Source organism: Pongo abelii, chromosome 16, assembly GCF_028885655.2.
Source record: "Pongo abelii isolate AG06213 chromosome 16, NHGRI_mPonAbe1-v2.0_pri, whole genome shotgun sequence".
NCBI classification, from domain to species: domain Eukaryota; kingdom Metazoa; phylum Chordata; class Mammalia; order Primates; family Hominidae; genus Pongo; species Pongo abelii.
This window is the reverse complement of record NC_072001.2, coordinates 54,534,346-54,555,255: the sequence shown is the minus strand read 5'-3', so window position 1 is coordinate 54,555,255 and position 20,910 is coordinate 54,534,346. Positions and strand designations below refer to the sequence as shown.

The 20,910-nt window shown below is 39.8% G+C and overlaps 1 protein-coding gene across 11 annotated transcripts in view; it reads left to right on the top strand.

Moving 5' to 3' along the window:
• Window positions 1-635: 635 nt before the first annotated feature.
• Window positions 636-20,910, top strand: part of DMXL2 (Dmx like 2) — a 175,950-nt gene continuing 155,675 nt past the window's right edge. For all 11 annotated transcript variants that reach the window (XM_054531479.2, XM_054531478.2, XM_054531476.2 and 8 more), the window contains exon 1: window positions 636-1,178. In XM_054531479.2, the coding sequence (XP_054387454.1) occupies window positions 1,092-1,178 (87 nt within the window). In that variant the 5' untranslated portion in view covers window positions 636-1,091. The remainder of the gene's footprint in view (window positions 1,179-20,910) is intronic.

Here is a 20,910-nt window from a genome sequence, read left to right as displayed (position 1 = left end):
GCCTGTGGCAGGGATCTGATGATCCTTGTTATCAACCACTAAAAGTTTAGCAGATAGTATGGAAAATCAGGCGATTCTGCTAATTCATGAAATTACTCATGAAAAAAAGTCTAACGGAGTCACCCGTCTCTAAGGCGGCTTTTTGCTGTCTAGAATAACCATGACAAAAGGTGGGAGCAAAATAATTAGCTTTCAGGGGAGTACGGCTTCTCTAAATAGTTGCAAGATGCCTACATTGTTTATGTAAAATAAAATATCTTATGTACTGCACTTTCGAAAAGACTGAAGAGACCTAAGATATCTCCAGGTGGAAATTCCCGGTGACGGGTGTCCTTCTACTGAGGTCAACTGCACTGACCATTGCACACTGTACTCTGGAATAGGTTCAGCACAGCAAAACGGGCTCGTGGCGCGTCCCCGGCGTCCGACTGCTGCGTGGCCCCGACCGACCTACACCCCACCCGCCCCCGCCCCCGCCCCCGCCCCCCGCCCCCGCCCCCATCTCCGCCTCAGTCCGCAGCGGCTACAGCCCGGGAGGCTCCAAGGGAACTCCCGCACGTCTGCGCGCGCAATCCCGGGACGGCGGGTCGGCGCGGCGCGCGCAATTGCCCTGGAAACCACGGCCCGCGCACGCGCAAACGCGGGTGATTGGGGGAAGAAAGACTGAGCTGAGAGCTTTGCCGCGGGAGGAGGGCTCTACCTCCCGTCGACCGTCGCTCCCCCGCGGTGGGCGCGCGCGCTGGCACGCTCCCTTGCTGCACGCTCCCGGCTCGCGCGTTCCCCCCGGTGTCCTCCCCCGCCTCACACGCACCCTTGCCCTCCCGCATTTGTGCGCCGGTGCAGCAGGCAGTGGGAACATCCGGGCATTTCCGCAGCTGAGCGGCGACCCGGGCGGCGGCGGCGGTCGAGGAGCTCCCATGGCAGGGACGAGGCGGAGGGAAGGCGAAAGGGGGGCGAGGAGTTAAGCCAGAGCCTCCGCGGGGCGGGTTTCCGAGGGAGGCACAGAGGGAAACGGCTTTCGCAGCCGGAGGAGGGTCGGGCGCGGAGCTTGTCGCCCCTCTCGCGCATTCTGTCCAGCCCGGGCTCCGGAGATGCATCTGCATCAGGTCCTCACCGGGGCTGTCAACCCTGGAGACAACTGCTACTCCGTGGGCAGCGTCGGGGATGTCCCCTTCACGGTGAGCGGCGGCCGGGAGCCCTAGGGGAAGATACCAGGGGCCAGACGCGGGGCAGGGACCTCCTGTCCAGGGCGCACGCCTCTTCAGGAGGCTGTGAGATGTTGGTGGGCCCCACCCACGGCCCCTTTGCAGCCTTGGGGTTTAGTTCCCCCTGGGACCCGTGGGACCGTGGGTCCTGCGTCTGGTGTAGGAAATCACCCGTTAGGGGAAAGGGTTAGGAATCCACCGCACTCTCCACCCCCAGCAAACGGGCCTGAGGTGACTGGACTAGAAGGCTCCTTCTAGGGCGGCCCTTCGGTCTGCGGTGGAGGAAAGTGGTGGTGCCGCTGAAACCCCAGAGCGTCCGTTTCGCACCTACTCTCGGCGTGGAGGCGAAGAGACTTGGTGTTGGTCTCTGAGCGTGGAGGCGATGCTGCGCCTTGGCTCCCCCTGCCCGCTGTGCTAGGGCAGCGAGGAGCTGCTGGAGCCTGTGACTTTAAGCCTGACTCTGTGTATCTCCTGATAATGCAGGATCTTAATTCCAACAAGAAGATAGAAAAATTCATCCTCCGCGCCCGAAAGATTTAGAATGGAAGGGTTAGAGTCACAGTGGCTTGGAGAGCTGTCTCATTTATCAGGAGGTCGTAGTTTGGTAATCCTCCTGATAATATTTTAATCTGTAAGGTAGCCTTTTTTTTTAATATAGTAAGGCAGTGTGAAAAATTTACGACAATGCTTGTTTGAGAAAAGTGTGTGTATACATGACGTTTTAGAATCTCCTTAAAAGCTGGATGAAATAGACATGTTTCTCAAGGAGATTGGACTCATCAGTCCTTTTTGAGAGTGGAAATGTTCAAACCAAGCCTTGGAGCTTCTTTTGCTCACAGATAGACTCCCATAGATTAATATGAGTTCTTTTTTAAAGAATGAAATTTATACATGGTCTTCCTTAAAAGGAACTGTAGGCAGCCAGACCTTGCTTAAATACATTTTGTAAACTGTTCTTCTTGATAAAATTGGAAATAGCGTAACGGTATGCTTTTTAGACAAGGAAAACCCTTTGATGTCTGCTTTCCAACAGTGTTTTTAAAACTGCAGAAAATAAAGCTTCAGCAAAACTGCAGAATCATTATGTAGCAGTGCATTCTGGAACATAATTTATTTTTTGACGTTTTGTGATACAATAACCCCAGAAGATTGCTTTTTAGCCATTTAAATTTTTTAGTATAATCCACTTGGCCTAGCTCCAGTTTAGAAGACCCCTTTTGTCATCTGTGTTTTATGTACATGTGACTTAAAATATTCATATAGAACTGAGCTTTGTCTTCAAGTGTGTGGAGAATCTTTTGGGGATAGAGAGAAGAAATTTCCCTGTTCCCCAGTAGTGCAGATAGGAAGTTCCTCAGGGTTAGAAGAGTGGGCCTCTTTCATCAAGAAACAAAGCTGGAATCTTTGGTTATAGATATTTTCCTGCTAGAATGGTGGTGGTAGTTTTCTGCTTCCATCTAAAGTGGAGTGCTGTCTCACTGCAGGTCTGGTATGTAGAGCTAAATAAACGGGTTCAGATGCAGCCTGCAAAAGCCTGTGGAAGAACTGTTAGTGCTGTGCAGGTGTGGTTATGCTGTAGGCCACTTGTGACCAGATGCTTAGAGTCATTTTCAAATCCTCTTGCACCTCCCTAATTCAGCGTTTCGCAAAGTCTGGTTGACTCTGCACTGTCTACCAGATTTACTCTTTTCCATATCCTTAACCACCACCTTATTTTACAATCTTATTGGTATTAATATAAAAGCTTTCAAAACTGTCATGTCTGATAACTTCATCCTCCACACCGCTGCTAGGATAATTTTCTTCAAGTGTCATTTTACTATATCACTCTTGGCTTAAGAATATGTAATTGTTTCTAATAGCTGTGTTAGGAAATGTAAACTTGTCAAGTATTCTCCATCTTTGACTTCATATTTAATTATATGTACTCCTCACTTTGGCCCCTCTGTTACATACTGATCTTACTCTAACCTGCATTTTTATGTTGCAACAAGACAGTCCTTTTGGTCTTCCAAATTCGACTCAAAATTTACCTGGTTTAGGATGCCTGTCTGTGACACTGTTATTTTGGTCTTTTGACAAATGTAAATACAAACCCATTTTGCACACCATCATTTTACTACCTTAGTTTTGAGCGCACTGATCCAGTTATAATTTTGCCATGAACTAGAAATGGCCTCTTGGGCTTTGTGAAAAACAGATTGGAAAAAAACAAACAAACAACCAAAAAAAAAAAAAAGCTGCTTTCAAGCAGTCTATATATAATCAACTAACAAATACCTGAATTCCTATGTTTGTAAATATAGGAATAATAAATAGTAATAATAGTAAAATAAAAGTAAAATAATAGTAAAAATAAAAAGCAAGCTCCTCTTCATGGAGCCTGTCACTTGATTTTAGAGCAATCAGATGAAGAAGCTTTAGTTCTGGATCAGATGATTAAAAGGGGAACCAGCCGGGACTTGGAATGAAGGTCTTGTGACTTCTCATCGTGTGGGCTTTTCTTGGTAGTATTTCCTTCTTAATATCAGAGTGCCTGCTCTGGAGAGGGTGTGTGGGTGCGTAGTTGGGTTAGTGGATGGATGGAAGGCCTCCCAGACATAGTGTAGAAGGAACTACTGTCTTGCAACTAACTCATGATTCTTAGCTGATGTTGTGTTTCATGGTAACCTGAGAACCTTTTCAAAATACAATACATACTTTATTTCAGAGTCTAAAATTGATACATCTTTGAAGAACAGAATTGTTCTAAAAGGATTTTGAGTTTATGACAGTGTAATAATTGAAAGAAATGTGTGTTATATATTTTGCTGTGCATGGTGGGTGGCGTGATTGGTTGGCTGTGAATGACTACTTGATGTCGTGATGTCCCAATTTGTGCAATATTGACATGGTAGTGCAGTCTGTAGTGGACAATCTCAGTGGTTTTAGTGGTATCACATAAGCTATGATGCTTTTCACTTGTGTTTAGGCAGTATACAGCTGTTTTCTTAAACATTCAATTGTGATTTTGTAAATGTGGCTGTAGATACCACATTTTAAAACATCACCTTTTGAACAATTTTGTTCTTTTCAGTGTAAGATCTAGGTTTTGGAAATGTTATCCTGCAATAAGTCAAATCTCTGGTAGTTCAAAGAGATGATCTTCTCCCGTGTATGAGCTTTATTATACTTTATTTTGCCTTTAAGACATTTCTAACTACCCTTCAGTGAATGTTTTGAGGGTTTATGCAACAGATATTGTAAATTTCTCATTATTTATGTTATTACTTCTCTGAAAGATAGTCCTTGGGCTGTTTTTTAAACTTTACTGCACATATTAAAATATTAATTGAAATAATGATCATACATGATGATTTTTTAAATTAAAAATTCATTTGGTCTTAAGGCTTGCAGACTATTTTGGGATGTATAGGGGCAGTTACTATTATTCCAGTCTGACATGATTTCAACACATTGATCAAAGTTTACAAAAATTAGTAAGTCATTTGCAGTCTTAGGGAATTTATAATATACTGGCAGAGATTAAAATGATTTATATAATTATAAGGCAGATGGAAGAGATTGTAGTTGGGAAAACAAGAAGAGGTTTTATGGAAGATTAAGGTTTGGAAAGATAAGAACAACAGAAGCAAAGGAATGGCATAATACGAAGGATAAATTATCGAGTGACTGTTTTCTTTGCAGAAGTTACTTTTTAACCACCAGACTTCTTTATTAAATAACAGACACTCTTAGAATGTTGAAAAAATATAATTTGCAAACATTACCTGTAGCTTTTCAGGAAAACATACCTGGTATTCTGACATTCGATTTTTTTTAATTAAAATACCAACAAAAGGTTGGAAATAAATGGAAAACCATTCATTTAAAAATTAGAAGATAATGTTGTATAACCTCTTTTATGGCATTTAGATATGTCTTAACTCTATTGTAGAATAAAATTTCAGTCCTAGAGTTATGGCAACACCAAACCTTGAAAATGATCAACCAGTTTATACATTTAGCAAATGTTGAACACATAGGTGTGCTAAGCTTTGTGGGTATTTAAAAAAAAGAATTACAAGACATAGTCTTGATTTCAGGGAGTTTATTGAAGTGTAGGAACCTGGTAATCTAATAGGAGAGTAAAAGACATGTACCTAACCACAGTAGGCCAGCTGTGCAATATTACCAGCATTTAAGTGGGAATTCAGGAAGACTAAGAGATAACTTTTGGCCAGGGGAATCAAGGGGTTGGTTAGAAACAGGCTTCTGTACTGGCTGGTTATTAATATGTTAACCTGTGCTGAGAGGAAAGGGAAAGACAGAAGTCAAGAATTTAGAATGGACTTGTTTTCTAAGAGAAATTGGCCTTTTTGTTCTTGGAGTGTAGCTTCTTGTTTGTTTAAATGGATACAATTAAAACCTTGTGGGCTTGGGCTTAGTGTCAACCAGTATGTGAATATAGGGTTTATAAGTTCTTATGTCCCTGTGTAGATTGTTAATTAGCCTTCTTGCTTGTAGCAAGAAGACTCCTAGCAACTACTCAGAAACTCTGGTAAGGTTCTGACTAATGTCTTCCCCAAAAATGGGAGGTCAGAGACCAACTACTTGTGTGGTGTTGGCTAAATCACTTAAACATGTTTTGGTCTTTGATCTGTAAAAGAAGTTCTTAAAGATATTCTTTAAGTATTTAGACCACAAATGAAAATTATATGGACTTCTCTAGAGATTTTCGGGGGCCAAAAGAGAAAATGGACTAGAAACATAAAATGGTTGTGTTGAAGTTGTAGGTCTGGAGTCTTTATCGTATATTGCTTCTCACTTGTATTTACAAGACTTGATCAGACTTCACTTGTATTTACAAGACTTGATCAGACCTCACAGTCAGGGAGTCTGACTTCCTTTCTGGCTCAGTAGATAGGCCATTCAGAGCGTTTATGAAGTAGTGGGTCTAGGAATGAGTCTTTGGGCTTGCAGCTGAGGAGGAGCCTCTTGATTAGGTTTTGGTCCTTGGCACCTGGCAAATAATATTTGCCTGCGACTGCCATAGTACAGTATTGGGTGGGAGATGGGACCAGTGTGATGGTGTTTAGGTTCTCCTTTCACAGCTTTCCTTTTCCCGTGCAATGCCTTTATTTTAGTTTCTGTTCTTAGGATTTGGGGTATTTAAAATATTACTTTAGAAATTATAATCAGATTATCTTAACTTGGATCTTGGTAAATTTTTAGAACAAATCAGAGTCTCAGTATTTAATTATCTGAAAGAGCACAGGATGTTGGGTAACAACCATAACGGCACAGTGGAAAAACAAGTCATGCCTGACCAATTTAATTTCCTTCTATGAAAGCAAGGCAGTACTTAAAATGGGATATAATATAGAATATCTAAAATTCAGATTTAGTCAGACTTCTCTAGCTTGTCAGTGTTTTTTTTTTTTTTTTTTTTAGATGGAGTCTCACTCTGTCACCCAGGCTGGAGTGCAGTGGTGCAACCTCTGCTCACCACAACCTCCGTCTCCTAGGTTCAAGCGATTCTCCTACCTCAGCTTCCTGAGTAGCTGGAATTACAGGTGCGTGCCACCATGCCAGGCTAATTTTTTGTATTTTTAGTAGAGACAGGATTTCACGATGTTGGCCAGGCTGGCTTGAACTCTTGACCTCAAGTGATCCTCCTGCCTCAGCCTCCCAAGGTGTTGGGATTATAGGCATGAGCCACTGCACCTGGCCATTTGTCAGTAATTTTTTAAAACAAATTTGGAAGCCAAATATTTTAGTAGAAGTTTTAGGGTTTTCAATCTTTTCGAGTTTGTAGAATCCTTTTGCCTTATGTTAGTGCTCTGAAACCCTGATCCATGATGTAACTTGGTATTAAGGGACCAAGTACAACTTAACAAAGGTGACATGACTATATTCACTCTCTCTTAAAGATAGCTCATGTAATCCTGGAATTTGATGTAAATATGAAACCAGTTGTCTGCACTTCTTATTTTTGTGTGTGTGGGTTTTTGTTTTTCTTAAATTTCTTTTTTTTTTTGTTTGCCTGCAAGTTTTATTCTCACATCTTCTCATTTCATGATTCCTGAGGCTTCCTTTAATGCTATCTACCCCTAGTCCTGAACACCTAAAAAATGTAATGGTTATCATTTATCTCTTTCAGATACAGAAAATAGAGTTAGGCACCTCTAAATATTATACATGGTAATTTCGTGGGAGTGATTTTAGGGGAATAAATAATACCCTCTTAGATGGATTATCATTGGAGAGATGTTCCTTTAGGTCCATTTTCTTCTAAAAACTGAGCCTTGGGAATAATAACATTTAATTTAATTCATACTAAATAATTGTTGTTTTCTTCCTCTGATTTTAGGAGAAACCCATTGGTTCATACTAAATCAGTAGTGTTTTCTTCTTGTGATTTTAGGAGAAACTCACAAAATGGACACAAAAAACTCATAAACATTCTGGCTTAGACTCATTTCACAGATATATGTAGCTCATCTGTTAGCTGTAGTTCAAAAACAAAATTCCATACATTTTCTTAGGAGTAATGATTTTGGTTTTGTGCTAGCAACTTCTTCATATCATCTCTGGCCTTGACTGCATCCACACTTAAGAGGGTCTAATCAGCAGGAGGTAATCATATTATCATCATGTACCTTTCCCATAATAACTCCCATCGTTCCTTTTATGTGGATGAATAACCAGTGTTTTCAGCAAAGGCCACTTCCTCCATTTAGGTTCTAAATTGGGTGTGATTTTTTCCCCCAGGAGACATTTGGCAGTGTCTGGAGACATTTTTGATTGCTGTAACTGGAGGTGGGGAATTGGTACTGCCATCTAGTGAGGAGAGGCCAGAGATTTTGATAAAACGTCCTACAGTGCACGGGATAGCCCTCCACAATGAAGAGTTACCAAGCCCAAAATGTCAGTAGTACTGAAGTTGTGAGAAACCCTGATTTGTACCTTATGGTTTGCATCTCTCTTTCCTACTCAAGTGCATGATTCTAGCAGTTTCTCCCTTCTCTCTTATAAAAATGCTTTTTCTGCTCTATTGAAACACTGTCTTCATTTAGCCTTCTTAGTTTTCTCCTACCATGCTTAATTGCTTCTTCTCAGCCTGATTCCAGATTTGTATACTCAGCTGCTTCTTTGACATCTCCTCCTTGAAGGTCTAATAGCTATCACAAAGACCTCATAACATTTTCCTCTTCCAGTCTTCCCTAAATCAATAAATGGCAACTCCACTTTTCTTTACTTCCCTTGTAATCTACCTTTTCTCTCCCATTTATGTCTAATGTTAGCAAATTCTAATGGTTATACCTTCAAAATGCATCCAGAATCTGATTACTTCTTATCTCTACTGCACCACCTTGGTGCAAGACAGCATCATTTTTTTCCCTTGGATAATGGCAGTTGAATCTTAAATGGTCTTCCTGCCTTTTCTGACTCTAGCCTATCCTCCTTCAGTTTATTTTCAACATAGTAGCTAGAATGCTCCTGTTAAAATACAAATAAAATCTTGTTAGTCCTTATTCCAAACTTTCACGTGGCTTTTTTTTCCACTCAATAAAAACCTGAGTGCCTGCAATGCCCTCTATTGCTATTTCTTTAGCACCTAAAACAGAAGGTGGTACAAAAAAGTACTCAATAAATTAGTAAATGGAAAGGATACTTAGTGTAATACACACATTCTTATAGTAAAAACAGTGATCTTTTTATAAGGCTATTTTTTATAATACTTCTTGATATAGGTCAGTGGCATTAAGTCATATTTAGAAAAATCAATTTTATACGATGAAGGCAGAGAGCTTTGATATAATATAGGTGTAAAGTTGTGCTGCCCTGGTTTACTCCAAGGATATATATTAATGTATCAAGAGGAATTGACAGGCGGTTCTCAAATTTTCCTCAGTGATGCTTTTGAAAGACTTAAGTATATAATGAATTAGAGGTTAGCCTGACAAATACCTAGAGTGTAGAGATTCTGTATTTTAGGAGTTTAATATGTTGTATTAATTTGCTGGGGCTGCCATAACAAAATAATACAGACTGGGTAGCTTAAACAACAGATTTTTTTCCCTCACAGTTCTGGAGTTTGGAAGTCCCATATCTATGTGTCAGCAGATTTGGTTTATCTGGAGGACTTTCTCCTTGTCTTGTACATTGCCCCCTTCTTGTTATGTCCTCATATGGCCTTTCCTCTGTGTACATGCACTTGTGGTGTCTTCTTCTCTTCTTAGGGACGCTAGTCTTATAGGGCCCTACCCGTAAGACCTCATTTAACCTTATATTACCTCTTGAAAGGCCTTACCTCCAAATACAGTAACATTGGTAGTTAGAGTTTCAATCTATGAATTTTGGGGGCACACAATATAGTCCACAACATGTGTTAACAATCAGCTGAGCTGGTCCTGGAATTGAAAATTGAGGAGCCTAACAAAGACATGATTGAGGTGGCCGCCCTACTTGGTGGTAATCTCAGCTCAACCAAAGGAGTACTTTTGGATAGAAGCAAGATTCTGTTAAAGAAATTTTAAGAATATGCTAATATGTGGACAAATGGAAAATTCAAACATGGGTGTGGTAATTTTATGCTGGACAAATTTTATATAGACATAATTACAAGCACAGTTTGGCCATTAAAAGCAAAAAGCAAATAAAAACCCCAAAGAATTCAGATTTTTTTGGTTTAAAAAATTAATATAATATCTGCATTGTAAAAAAGTTATAATTCCAACAGTGTTGAAATATAGAAAGTAAAACTGAAAGTTTCCAGTTCCCAGAAGAATTCGTATAACTTACTGGTTATCCTTTATTCAAAAAATATTTTGGTGCCTAGGCATTGTGCATACAGGATAAACTAGCTATTGAAGTGTGCTGTTGTACAAGAGGACTTGGTGTATGTTGTTATGTTGCAGGAAGTCAGGGACCCTAAACGGAGGGACAGGCTGAAGCCATGGCAGAAGAACATAAATGTGAAGATTTCATGGACATTTATTAGTTCCCCAAATTAATACTTTCATCATTTCTTACACCTGTCTTTACTGCAGTCTCTGAACATAAATTGTGAAGATTTCATGCACACTTATCACTTCCCCAATCAATACTCTTGTGATTTCCTATGCCTGTCTTTACTTTAATCTCTTAATCCCATCATCTTCGTAAGCTGAGGATGAATGTCGCCTCAGGACCCTGTGATGATTGCGTTAACTGCACAAATTGTTTAAACAGTATGAAATCTGGGCACCTTGAAAAAAGAACAGGATAACAGCAATGTTCAGGGAACAAGGGAGATATCCTTAAAGTCTGGCTGCCTGTGGGCTGGGTGGAACAGAGCCATATTTCTTTTCTTTCAAAAGCAAATAGGAGAAATATTGCTGAATTCTTTTTCTCAGCAAGGAACATCCCTGAGAAAGAGAAGGCATCCCTAAGGGGAGGCCTCTAAAATGGCTGCTTTGGGGATGGCTGTCTTATATGGTCATAGATAGGGGATGAAATAAGCCCTGGTCTCCCTTAGTTCTCCCAGGCTTATTAGGATGAGGAAATCCCTAGCTAATAAATTTTGGTCAGACCAGTTGTCTGCTCTCAAACCCTGTCTCCTGATAAGATGTTATCAATGACAATGCATGCCCGAAACTTCATTAGCAATTTTAATTTCACCCCGGTCCTGTGATCTCGCCCTGCCTCCATTTGCCTTGTGATATTTTATTACCTTGTGAAGCATGTGATCTCTGTGACCCACACCCTACTCGTACACTCCCTCCCCTTTTCAAAATCACTAATAACTTGCTGGTTTTGTGGCTTGGGGGGCATCACGGAACCTGCCGACATGGGATGTCTCCCCCGGACACCCAGCTTTAAAATTTCTCTCTTTTGTACTCTTTCTCTTTATTTCCCAGACCAGCCGACACTTAGGGAAAATAGAAAAGAACCTACGTGAAATATCGGGGGTGAATTTCCCCCGATATTGTTATTAGCTATAAATTAGTTAAATTGGGGATCATGTACTAATGTGACGATTTGATTATGGAATAATTGAACTATAGCCATTCTTCCTGGCAGTATTAAATAGTGCTATCTCTATGTGGTTGGTATATAGAAAACAAGGCAATTTTTAAAAGTAGTAGGATTAATATTTATCTTGTATATTAAATTGGTACGTGAAATCAAGTCTGCTTTACGAATTAAATCTAGTCTAGTATCTTCATTTTGTGTCTGGGATTGGTTCCTGCCAGTGGGTTCATGGTCTTGCTGACTTCAAGAATGGAGCCGCAGACCTTCGCAGTGAGTGTTACAGCTCTTAAAGATGGCGTGGACCCAAAGAATGAGCGGTAGCAAGGTTTATTGTGAAAAGCAAAAGGACAAAGCTTCCACAGCGAGGAAGGGGACCCGAGCGGGTTGCCGCTACTGGCTGTGGTGGCCAGCTTTTATTCCCTTACTTGTCCCCTCCCATGTTCCGTTTCTGTCCTATCAGAATGCCCTTTTTTCAGTCCTCCCTGCAATTGGCTCCTTTTAGGATTCTGCTGATTGGTGTGTTTTACAGAGCGCTGATTGGTGCATTTTACAATCCTCTTGTAAGACAGAAAAGTTCTCCAAGTCCCCATTCGACCCAGGAAGTCCAGCTAGCTTCACCTCTCAATTTCATAGATGAGGATACTAATACTCCTGAGAAATTAAATGATTTAATGAAGGCCACCTAGTTAGTACTGTGGTAGAATTAAGACTGGAACACAAAGCTCCCAGTTCTCCCCCCCACCCTACAAGATGTAAAAAGTAACATATGCCCTTGTAGATAATTTGAAAAATGCTGAAGAAAGAGAAAATCATTTATAATGGCACAATCCAGAGATAACCCCACTTAACATTTTGGTAAACTGGACTGAGGCCTCATGGAGGAAGCTCGTATTATTACTGATTTGAGAATGTTTACCTGTAATTTTCTTTCTTGAATGATTTTTGGGTAGTTATTTTGCTAATAATTTATTCTATTTTGTGTAGATTTTCAAATTTATGAGTATAAAGTTGTTCACAGCAGCCTCTTAATATCTTCTTAGGACTGCAGTATCTCTGTTGCTTCTTTTCTCATTACTGCCATTGGTTATTTGTGCCTCTCCCTTTTTCTTCAGCAGAGGTTTATCAACTTTATTAATCTTTTTTAAAGAACCCACTTTAGCTTTACCACTTCTCTCTGTTATATACTTATTTTCTATTTTATTAATGTTTTTCTTAATTTATTATTTCCTTTCTTCTATATTATATTAATTGTGCTGTTTTTCCCCTACCTTGTTGAGCTAAATGCTTAGCTCATTTTTGTCTTTCTCCCTAATAGATGAATTTAGAATGTACGTTTTCCTCCAAGATCTGCATTCTGTGCATTCTACAAAGCTGTTTTTAAAACCATGAACTCATAAGTAATTTGGAAGTAAATTTCTGAATATATGAGACTTCTAAAGTTACAAATATGCGTAATAATTTCTAGCATAGCTCTATTGTGTGCAAGTGGCATGCAGTATGTACTTCTAATCTTTTTAAGTTTATTGAAATTTCAATTGGTCAGTTTTTATAAGTTTTTTTTTTTTTGAGATGGAGTCTCGCTCTGTCACCCAGGCTGGAGTGCAGTGGCGTGATCTCGGCTCACTGCAAGCTCTGCCTCCTGGGTTCATGCCATTCTCCTGCCTCAGCCTCCCAAGTAGCTGGGACTATAGGCACCCGCCACCATGCCCAGCTAATTTTTTGTATTTTTAGTGGAGACGGGGTTTCACTGTTTTAGCCAGGATGGTCTCGATCTCCTGACCTCATGATCCGCCCGCCTCGGCCTCCGACAGTTCTGGGATTACAGGCGTGAGCCACCGCGCCTGGCCTTTATAAGTGTTTCATATGTGCTTAAAGAAAATGTGTTCTCTTCAATTGTTGGACAGAATTTTATATATTTTAGGTCAAGCTTGTTAATCATGTTGTTTAAATCTCCTAAAACTTTACCGCTTTTCAGTCTGCTTATTCATTTTGCTGAGAGATGTGTTAAAATCTACTGTAAATATGCATTTATTCCTGTCTTGTAGTTTTGTTAATTTTGTTTTATTTGTGCTTACAAGCTTAAAATTATTATATCTTCTAGGTGAATTGATCTGTTGATCATTAGGAAGTAACCCTTTTTGATTTCTAACAATGCTTTCTGCAGTGTACTTTCTCTGGCATTAATATAGTTTTATTAGCTTTCTTTGGTTGGCATTTGTACAATCTTTTTACTTTCAACTTTTCTACATAGTTACATTTCAGATCTTTCTTCCAAATACAGTGATGCATTGGTTAACGATGGACATTCATTCAATATATTGCTAGGCAATTTCATCGTCGTGCAAACATCATAAAGTGTACTTACACAAACCTAGATAGTTTTTTTTTTTTTTTAAGACTGACTTTCACTCTTGTCGCCCAGGCTGGAGTGCAATGGCGCAATCTCTGCTCACTGCAAACTCCGTTCTCCCGGGTTCAAGTGATTTTCCTGCTTCAACCTCCCAAGTAGCTGGAATTATAGGCATGTGCCACCACGCCTGGCTAATTTTTGTATTTTTAGTAGAGGTGGGGTTTCACCATGTTGGCCAGGCTGGTCTCGAACTCCTGACCTCAGGTGATCCATCCTCCTTGGCCTCCCAAAGTGCAGGGATTACAGGCGTGAGACACCACACCCGGCCACAAACCTGGATAGCATAGCCTAGAACATACCTAGGCTATATGGTATAGCCTGTTGCTCCCAGGCTACAAAGCTGTGTAGCCTGTTGCTGTACTGAATAATGTAGCCAGTTATACTGCATTGGTATTTGTGTATCTAAACATATCTAAATGTAGAAAAGGTACAGTGAAAATATGGCATTATAATCTTATGGGACCACCATCATAGTTTATGTGTAGTCCATTGTAGACTGGGTCCATTGTAGACTGGAATGTTACGTGGCACATGACTGTAAAACATAGTTGGATTTTTAAAAACACAGCCTGACAATTTCTGTGTTCACTAGAACTTTCAGTTCATTTATACTTAATGTAATTACTGGCATGTTTGTGTTTAAATTCACAATCTTACTATGTGCTTTTTATTTGTTCCTTTTGTTCTTTGCTCCCCTTTTTCTCCTTTCTTGTGTCTTTTGAAATGAATTTTCTTTTTCATTCAGTTTTTTCCCTCTAGTCCTAAAACTCCATATTCTGTTTCTATTATTTTGCTAGTTACTCTAGAAATTACAGGATGCATTCTTAACTTATTTCACTTATTGAAGCCTTATGAGGGTTTACATTCTTTCTAGACAATTCAAGAACCTTTTGTATTGCTTTTTAACTCCCTTCCTGCTTATAATATATCCTTCTATGGTAAGTCTATTTTTATAATCCTGGAAGACATTATTATTTTACACAGTCAATGCTTATTTAGATTTACCCATATGTTACTTTGCTCTTCGTTTCTTCCTTCCTCTCTTACATTCCATTTGAGATCATTTTCCTTCTTCCTGGAGAATTTCCATTAGAATTTCCTTGGTGTGAATCTGTTAGTGTTGTAATGTTGTCTTTTGTTTGTCTAAAAAAGCCTTTTTTTTTCATTCTTTTTTAAACTTGTAGCTTCAGGGGTACATGTGCAGGTTTATTATACAGGTAAGTTGTGTGTTGCTTGGTTTGGTGTACAGATTATTTTGTCATCCAGGTAGTAAGAATAGTTTCCGATAGGTAGTTTTTTGATCCTCTCCCTCTTCCTTCCCTCCACTCTTAAGTACGCCGTGGTGTCTATTGTTCCCTTCTTTGTGTCCATGTGTACTCAATGTTTAGCTTCCACTTATAAATGAGAATATGTGGTATTTGGATTTCTGTTTCTGTCTTAGTTTACTTAGCATAATGGCCTCCAACTACATCCATGTTCTTGCAAAGGACATGATCTCATTTTTTTGGCTGCATAGTATTCCATGGCATATGTGTACCACATTTTCTTTATCCAGTCTATTATTGATGGGCATCTAGGTTGATTCTCTGTCTTTGCAATTGTGAATAGTGCTGCAGTGGACATACGCATGCATGTGTGTGTCTTCATGGTACAACGATTTATATTCCTTTGGGCATATACCCAATAATGGGATGGCTGGGTTGAATGGTAGTTCTGTTTTTATTTTGTTTCATTCTTTTTTTTTGAGACTGAGTCTTGCTCTGTTGCCCAGGCTGGAATGTAGTGGCGTGATCTTGGCTCACTGCAACCTCCGCCTCCCGGGTTCACATGGTTCTCCTGCCTCAGCCTCCCAAGTAGCTGGGATTACAGGTGCGCACCACCACGTCTGGCTAATTTTTGTATTTTTAGGAGAGAAGGGTTTCACCATGTTGGCCAGGCTGGTCTTGAACTCCTGACCTCAAGCAATCTGCCCACCTCAGCCTCCAAAAGTGCTGGGATTACAGGTGTGAGCCCATCCTATTTTGTTCCATTCTTGAAAGGCCGTTTTGCTGTCTTTTAGCAGGTAGACAGGTAGGTAGAGCATGTCAGTGTTTTCTTTCAGCACCTTGAGGATTATAGTCTTCTGGCCTCTACTGTTTCTGTTGAGACGTAAACTGCTAATTTACTGTTGGTTCTTTGAAAGTTATATATTTTTTTCTCTTAGTTGCCTTTGAGATTTTTTTCCTTTGTGTTTCTGAGGTTTTGCTATGTTTGGTCTATGTATACATTTAAAAAATCTGCTTGGGAGTTTTCAAATTTGTAAATTAATATCCTTCATCATTTATTGAAAAATTTCAGCTGTTATTTCTTCAAATATTGCCTCTGCCCTGATTGACCTTATAAAACAAATAAATATGTTTTAGACTTTCTGACTTTATTTCTGTGACTAGTACCTTTTGCCATGTTTTCTATCTTTTTTTTTCTTTTTTCTTTTTTTGAGATGGAGTCTCGCTCTGTCGCCCAGGCTGGAGTGCAATGGTGCGATCTCGGCTCACTGCAAGCTCTGCCTCCCGGGTTCGAGCCATTCTTCTGCCTCAGCCTCCCGAGTAGCTGGGACTACAGGCGCCTGCCACTGCGCCTGGCAAATTTTTTGTATTTTTAGTAGAGACGGGGTTTCACTGTGTTAGCCAGGATGGTCTCGATCTCCTGACCTTGTAATCCGCCCACCTCGGCCTCCCAAAGTGCTGGGATTACAGACGTGAGCCACCGCGCCCGGCCTTTTTTTTTTTTTTTTTTTTTTTTGAGGCAGAGTCTAGCTCTGTCGCCCAGGCTCTGGAGTGCAGTGGAGCCATCTCAGCTTACTGCAAGTTCCACCTCCCAGGTTCAAGCGATTCTCCTGCCTCAGCCTCCCGAGTAGCTGGGATTACAGGCATCCATTACCATGCCCATCTAATTTTTATATTTTTAGTAGGGACAGGGTTTCGCCATGTTGGCCAGGCTGGTCTCGAACTCTGACCTCAGGTGATCTGCCCGCCTCGGCCTCCCAAAGTGCTGGGATTACAGTCCTGAGCCACCTTGCCCGGCCCCATGTTTTCTATCTTTTTATCCTTTTGTGCAACATTCTAGGTGTTTTTTTCTAATCAATTTGCAAATCCTGTATTCAGCCATGTCTAATTTGCTGTTAAAGCCATCCTTAAGTTCTTAGTTTTGATTGTTACACTGGTTCTTTCATGAGGTCTTCTTTCCTTGTGTGATAGATATTGTTGACTATGTGTATTTGAAAAAAGACTTTTAGGAATAACCTAAGGCCCAAGATGGTGGTATCTTACCCAAAAGGGAATTTTAATTTAATTAGGTGACATGTCTTAGGGATTTTACTGGTTAGGGAAGACATTAATTCAAGCCCAAGGCTTGAAATTTTCTAAACCATCTAAATGATGCAAAGACAGATGCGAATCTCTACAAGTGGCCGGGCGCCATGGCTCATGCCTGTAATCCCAGCACTTTGGGAGGCTGTGGTGAGTGGATTACCTGAGGTCAGGAGTTCGAGACCAGCCTGGCCAACTGGTGAAACCCTGTGTCTACTAAAAATACAAAATTAGCTGAGCATAGCATCGTCCCAGCTACTCGGGAGGCTGAGGCAGAAGAATTGCTTGAACCCGGAAGGCAGAGGTTGCAGTGAGCTGAGATTGCGCCACTGCACTCCAGCCTGGGCGACAAGAACAAAACTCCCATCTCACATCCACACCCACACCCACACACACAAAATCTCTGTAAGTGTGTTGGTTTAATTCTAGGTCTCTAATGTTATGTGGATTAATCTTCAAGATTTCAGTTTAAAGTGTTGGGTAGTTTATTGGAGTCTCATCTTTTGTCAGATGGAGTACTTTCATTTTTGTTCCTCTAGATCCAAGAGACCATCAAAATGCAGCTCAGTTTTACCCTCACTCTTTTAGATTAGCAAATGCTGTTAGGACAAATTGGCATTCAGTGCTGAGCACAGCCTTATGTTCTCCTTTTCTCTTAGATTTTGGCCCACTAATTCCTTACAGTATTTTTTATTTTTTATTTTTTTAGCTCTTTGAGTGTTTTTACATCTATGTTCATTAAGAATATTAATCCGTATGGGCCAGGCCAGGTAGCTCACACCTATAATCCCAGCAGTTTGGAAGGCCAAAGCAGGCAGATCACTTGAAGTCAGGAGTTCGAGACCAGCCTGGCCAACATGGTGAAACCCTGTCTCTACTAAAAATACAAAAATTAGCCGGGCATGGCGGCACACGCCTGTAGTCCCAGCCATTCGGGAGGTTGAGGCACTAGAATCGCTTGAACCCAAGAGGTGGAGGTTGCAGTGAACTGAGATGATGCCACTGCACTCTAGCCTAAGTGACAGAGTGAGACTCTGTTTAAAAAAAATATATATATTTATATGTTTTTTCCCCCATTGTGCTGTTTTTGTCTGGTTTTGGTATCATGCTAAGATGTTTTTTGTATATTTCATGAAGCTTTTTGTGTTTTAAATTTAGATCCTGTGATTCATTTTGAGTTAATTTTTGTGTAAAATATCAGATTAGATTTTTTTTTTTTTTTTGGTATATGAATGTCCAGTTGTTCCAACACCATTTGTTGAAAAGCTGCCCTTTCTCCATTGAATTGCCTTTGTACCTTTGTAAAAAATCAATTGGCTATATTTTTGTGGGTCTGTTTCTGGAATCTGTATTCTGTTGCACTGATCTATGTCTCTATCCTTTTGCCACAATACCACTGTCTTGATTACTGACTTTATGATAAGTCAGTAATTGAGTAGTGTGATTCTTTGAACTTTTTTCTCTTTTTTTAGAATTGTTTTAGTTATTCTAGTTCCTTTACCTTTCCATTTAAATTTTATGATCAGTTTGTAGCTACAAAAAAAATCCTACTGGGAATGAACTTGATTTCCTTTCTTTTAAATTTGTAGATCAATTTGTGGAGAAGTGACATCTTTGAGTCTTCCAATTATGAACATATGTCTGTTTATTTAGATCTTCTTTGATTTTTCATCAGTGTTTATGCACATAGATCTGATATATGTTTTGTTAGAAGTATTTAATTTTTCAGACCTATGTTAAAATGGTATCTTTTTAAACATTTTATTTTCCAATTGTTTCCAGTTGTTCATGGCTGCACAGAAATTCTGTTGATTTTGTATCCTGTGACCTTATTAGCAGTAGGCTTTTTTTTTTTTTTTTGTAAATCTCTTGGGATTTTCAGTGTAGATATCCACACTAGCTGCAAATTAGACAGTTTGAATTCTTTCTTTCCAATCTATGTGTTTTTTTTTTTGCCTTATTGCAGTACTAGGTTTTTTTTTTTTTATAGATGCCCTTTATAAGGCTGAGAAGATTCTTTTTTATTCCTTGTTTGCTGAAAGTTATTATCATAAAGGAATCTTGAATATTGTCAAGTGCTTTTTCTGTATGCATTAATATGGTTATATATTTTTTCTTTAAATTATTAATGTGTGAATTGCCGTGATTGAGTTTTGAAAATTGAATCAGTCTTGTAGTACCAGTATAAGCCCCACTTTGTTATGGTATATTATTGTTTTTATTTGTGGCTGGATTTGATTTGCTAATATTTTATTGAGTGTTTTTACATCTGTGTTCATTAAGAATATTTATTATAATGTTTTTTCTCTTGTACTGTTTTTGTCTGGTTTTGGTATCATTGTAATACTAGCTTCATGAGTTTAGAAGTATTTTGTCCTTTTCTTTTTTTTTTTGAGACAGAGTCTCGCTCTGTCACCCAGGCTGGAGTGCAGTGGCACAATCTCAGCTCACTGCAAGCTCCGCCTCCCGGGTTTGTGCCAATCTCCTGCCTCAGCCTCCCAAGTAGCTGGGACTACCGGCGCCCGCCACCACGCCTGGCTAATTTTTTTTGTTTTTTAGTAGAGACGGGGTTTCACCATGTTAGCCAGGATGGTCTCGATCTCCTGACCTTGTGATCTGCCTGCCTGGGCCTCCCAAAGTGCTGGGATTACAGGCGTGAGCCACTGTGCCTGGCCGTATTTTGTCCTTTTCTACTTTCTGTCAGGATTATGTAGAATAGGTGTTATTTCTTCTTTAAATGTTAGTAGAATTTACCAGTGAAACAATCTGGGCCTGGAGTTTTCTTTTTCAGAAAGGTTTTAACTATACGTTTAATTTATTTAATAGTTAAAGGACTATCCTAGTAATATATTTCAGCTTGGGTGTGTTTTTACTGTTTTTGGTTTTAGAGGAATTAGTCTTTTTCATCTGTTTCATTTTTATAGATTTCCATATAGAGTTGTTTGTGGCATTTCGTTATACTTTTAATGTGTGCAGGGTTAGTACTGATACCCCTCTTTTATTCTTGATATTGGTAATTTGTGTCTTTTCTCTTTGCCTATCTTGCTGAAGTTTTTATGTTATATTGCTCTTTTGATTTCATTCATATTCACTCTTGGTTTTCTGTTATGTCATTGATATCTGCTTTTTTATTGTTTCCTGCCTTCTATGTGATTTGGAATTGTTTTACTCTTTTTTTTCTAATTGATTAAGATGGAAACCTACGTTATTGATTTGGGAGTGCCCACACTTCTTTAAACATTTTTCTACTAGCCATTTTAACACCTTTGTCAGTTGATTTCAACATCTGTGTCTTGTTGTCTCTTCTCTTGCAAGTTGAGATTTTCTTAGTTCTTTATATGAGTAATTTTGGATTATGCCTGGACATTTAAAAATATTAACGTTACGTGACTCTGGGCCTTGTGTAAATCCTGTGGAGAATGTTGATATTTTTGTTTTAGCAGGAATTAGACCTGGCTGGGTTGAGATGGAAAGGTTTGACCAACCCTCTATATGTTGTAGTTTCCATGTAAGTTCCATTTTCAAAGCCTTTGCAGTGCTAGCTGAATATACTCTATCCTGTGATGTGCCACTGAGTGGCCAGTATGGGACCTGGGCAGTGGTCTCAAGGTCTTTGCTCTGCTGTTTAAGCTAAGATTATGCTTGCACAGCCTGGGGATGAGCCCGGGAGTTTACAAGCAAGTTTGTTCAGTTGCCTTTCCAGACTCCTCTTTCTGTGACTTTCCTGGTACTTTCTGGTTTTCTGACTGGAAAACCAGTCACTTCCTGTGACTGTACCTGTCTGTATTCAGTGCCAGAGTAGCTGTAGAGAAAGAAAAAGAGCAACATGGATCCACTCTACTGTCTTGGGGTCATGGCTTCTCAGAGTAGAACTGTGGAATTATTTGGGGGCTGTGATATCAGAAAATAGAGAAAAGGAAAAAAAAAGATAAAGGGAGAATTTTTCCTC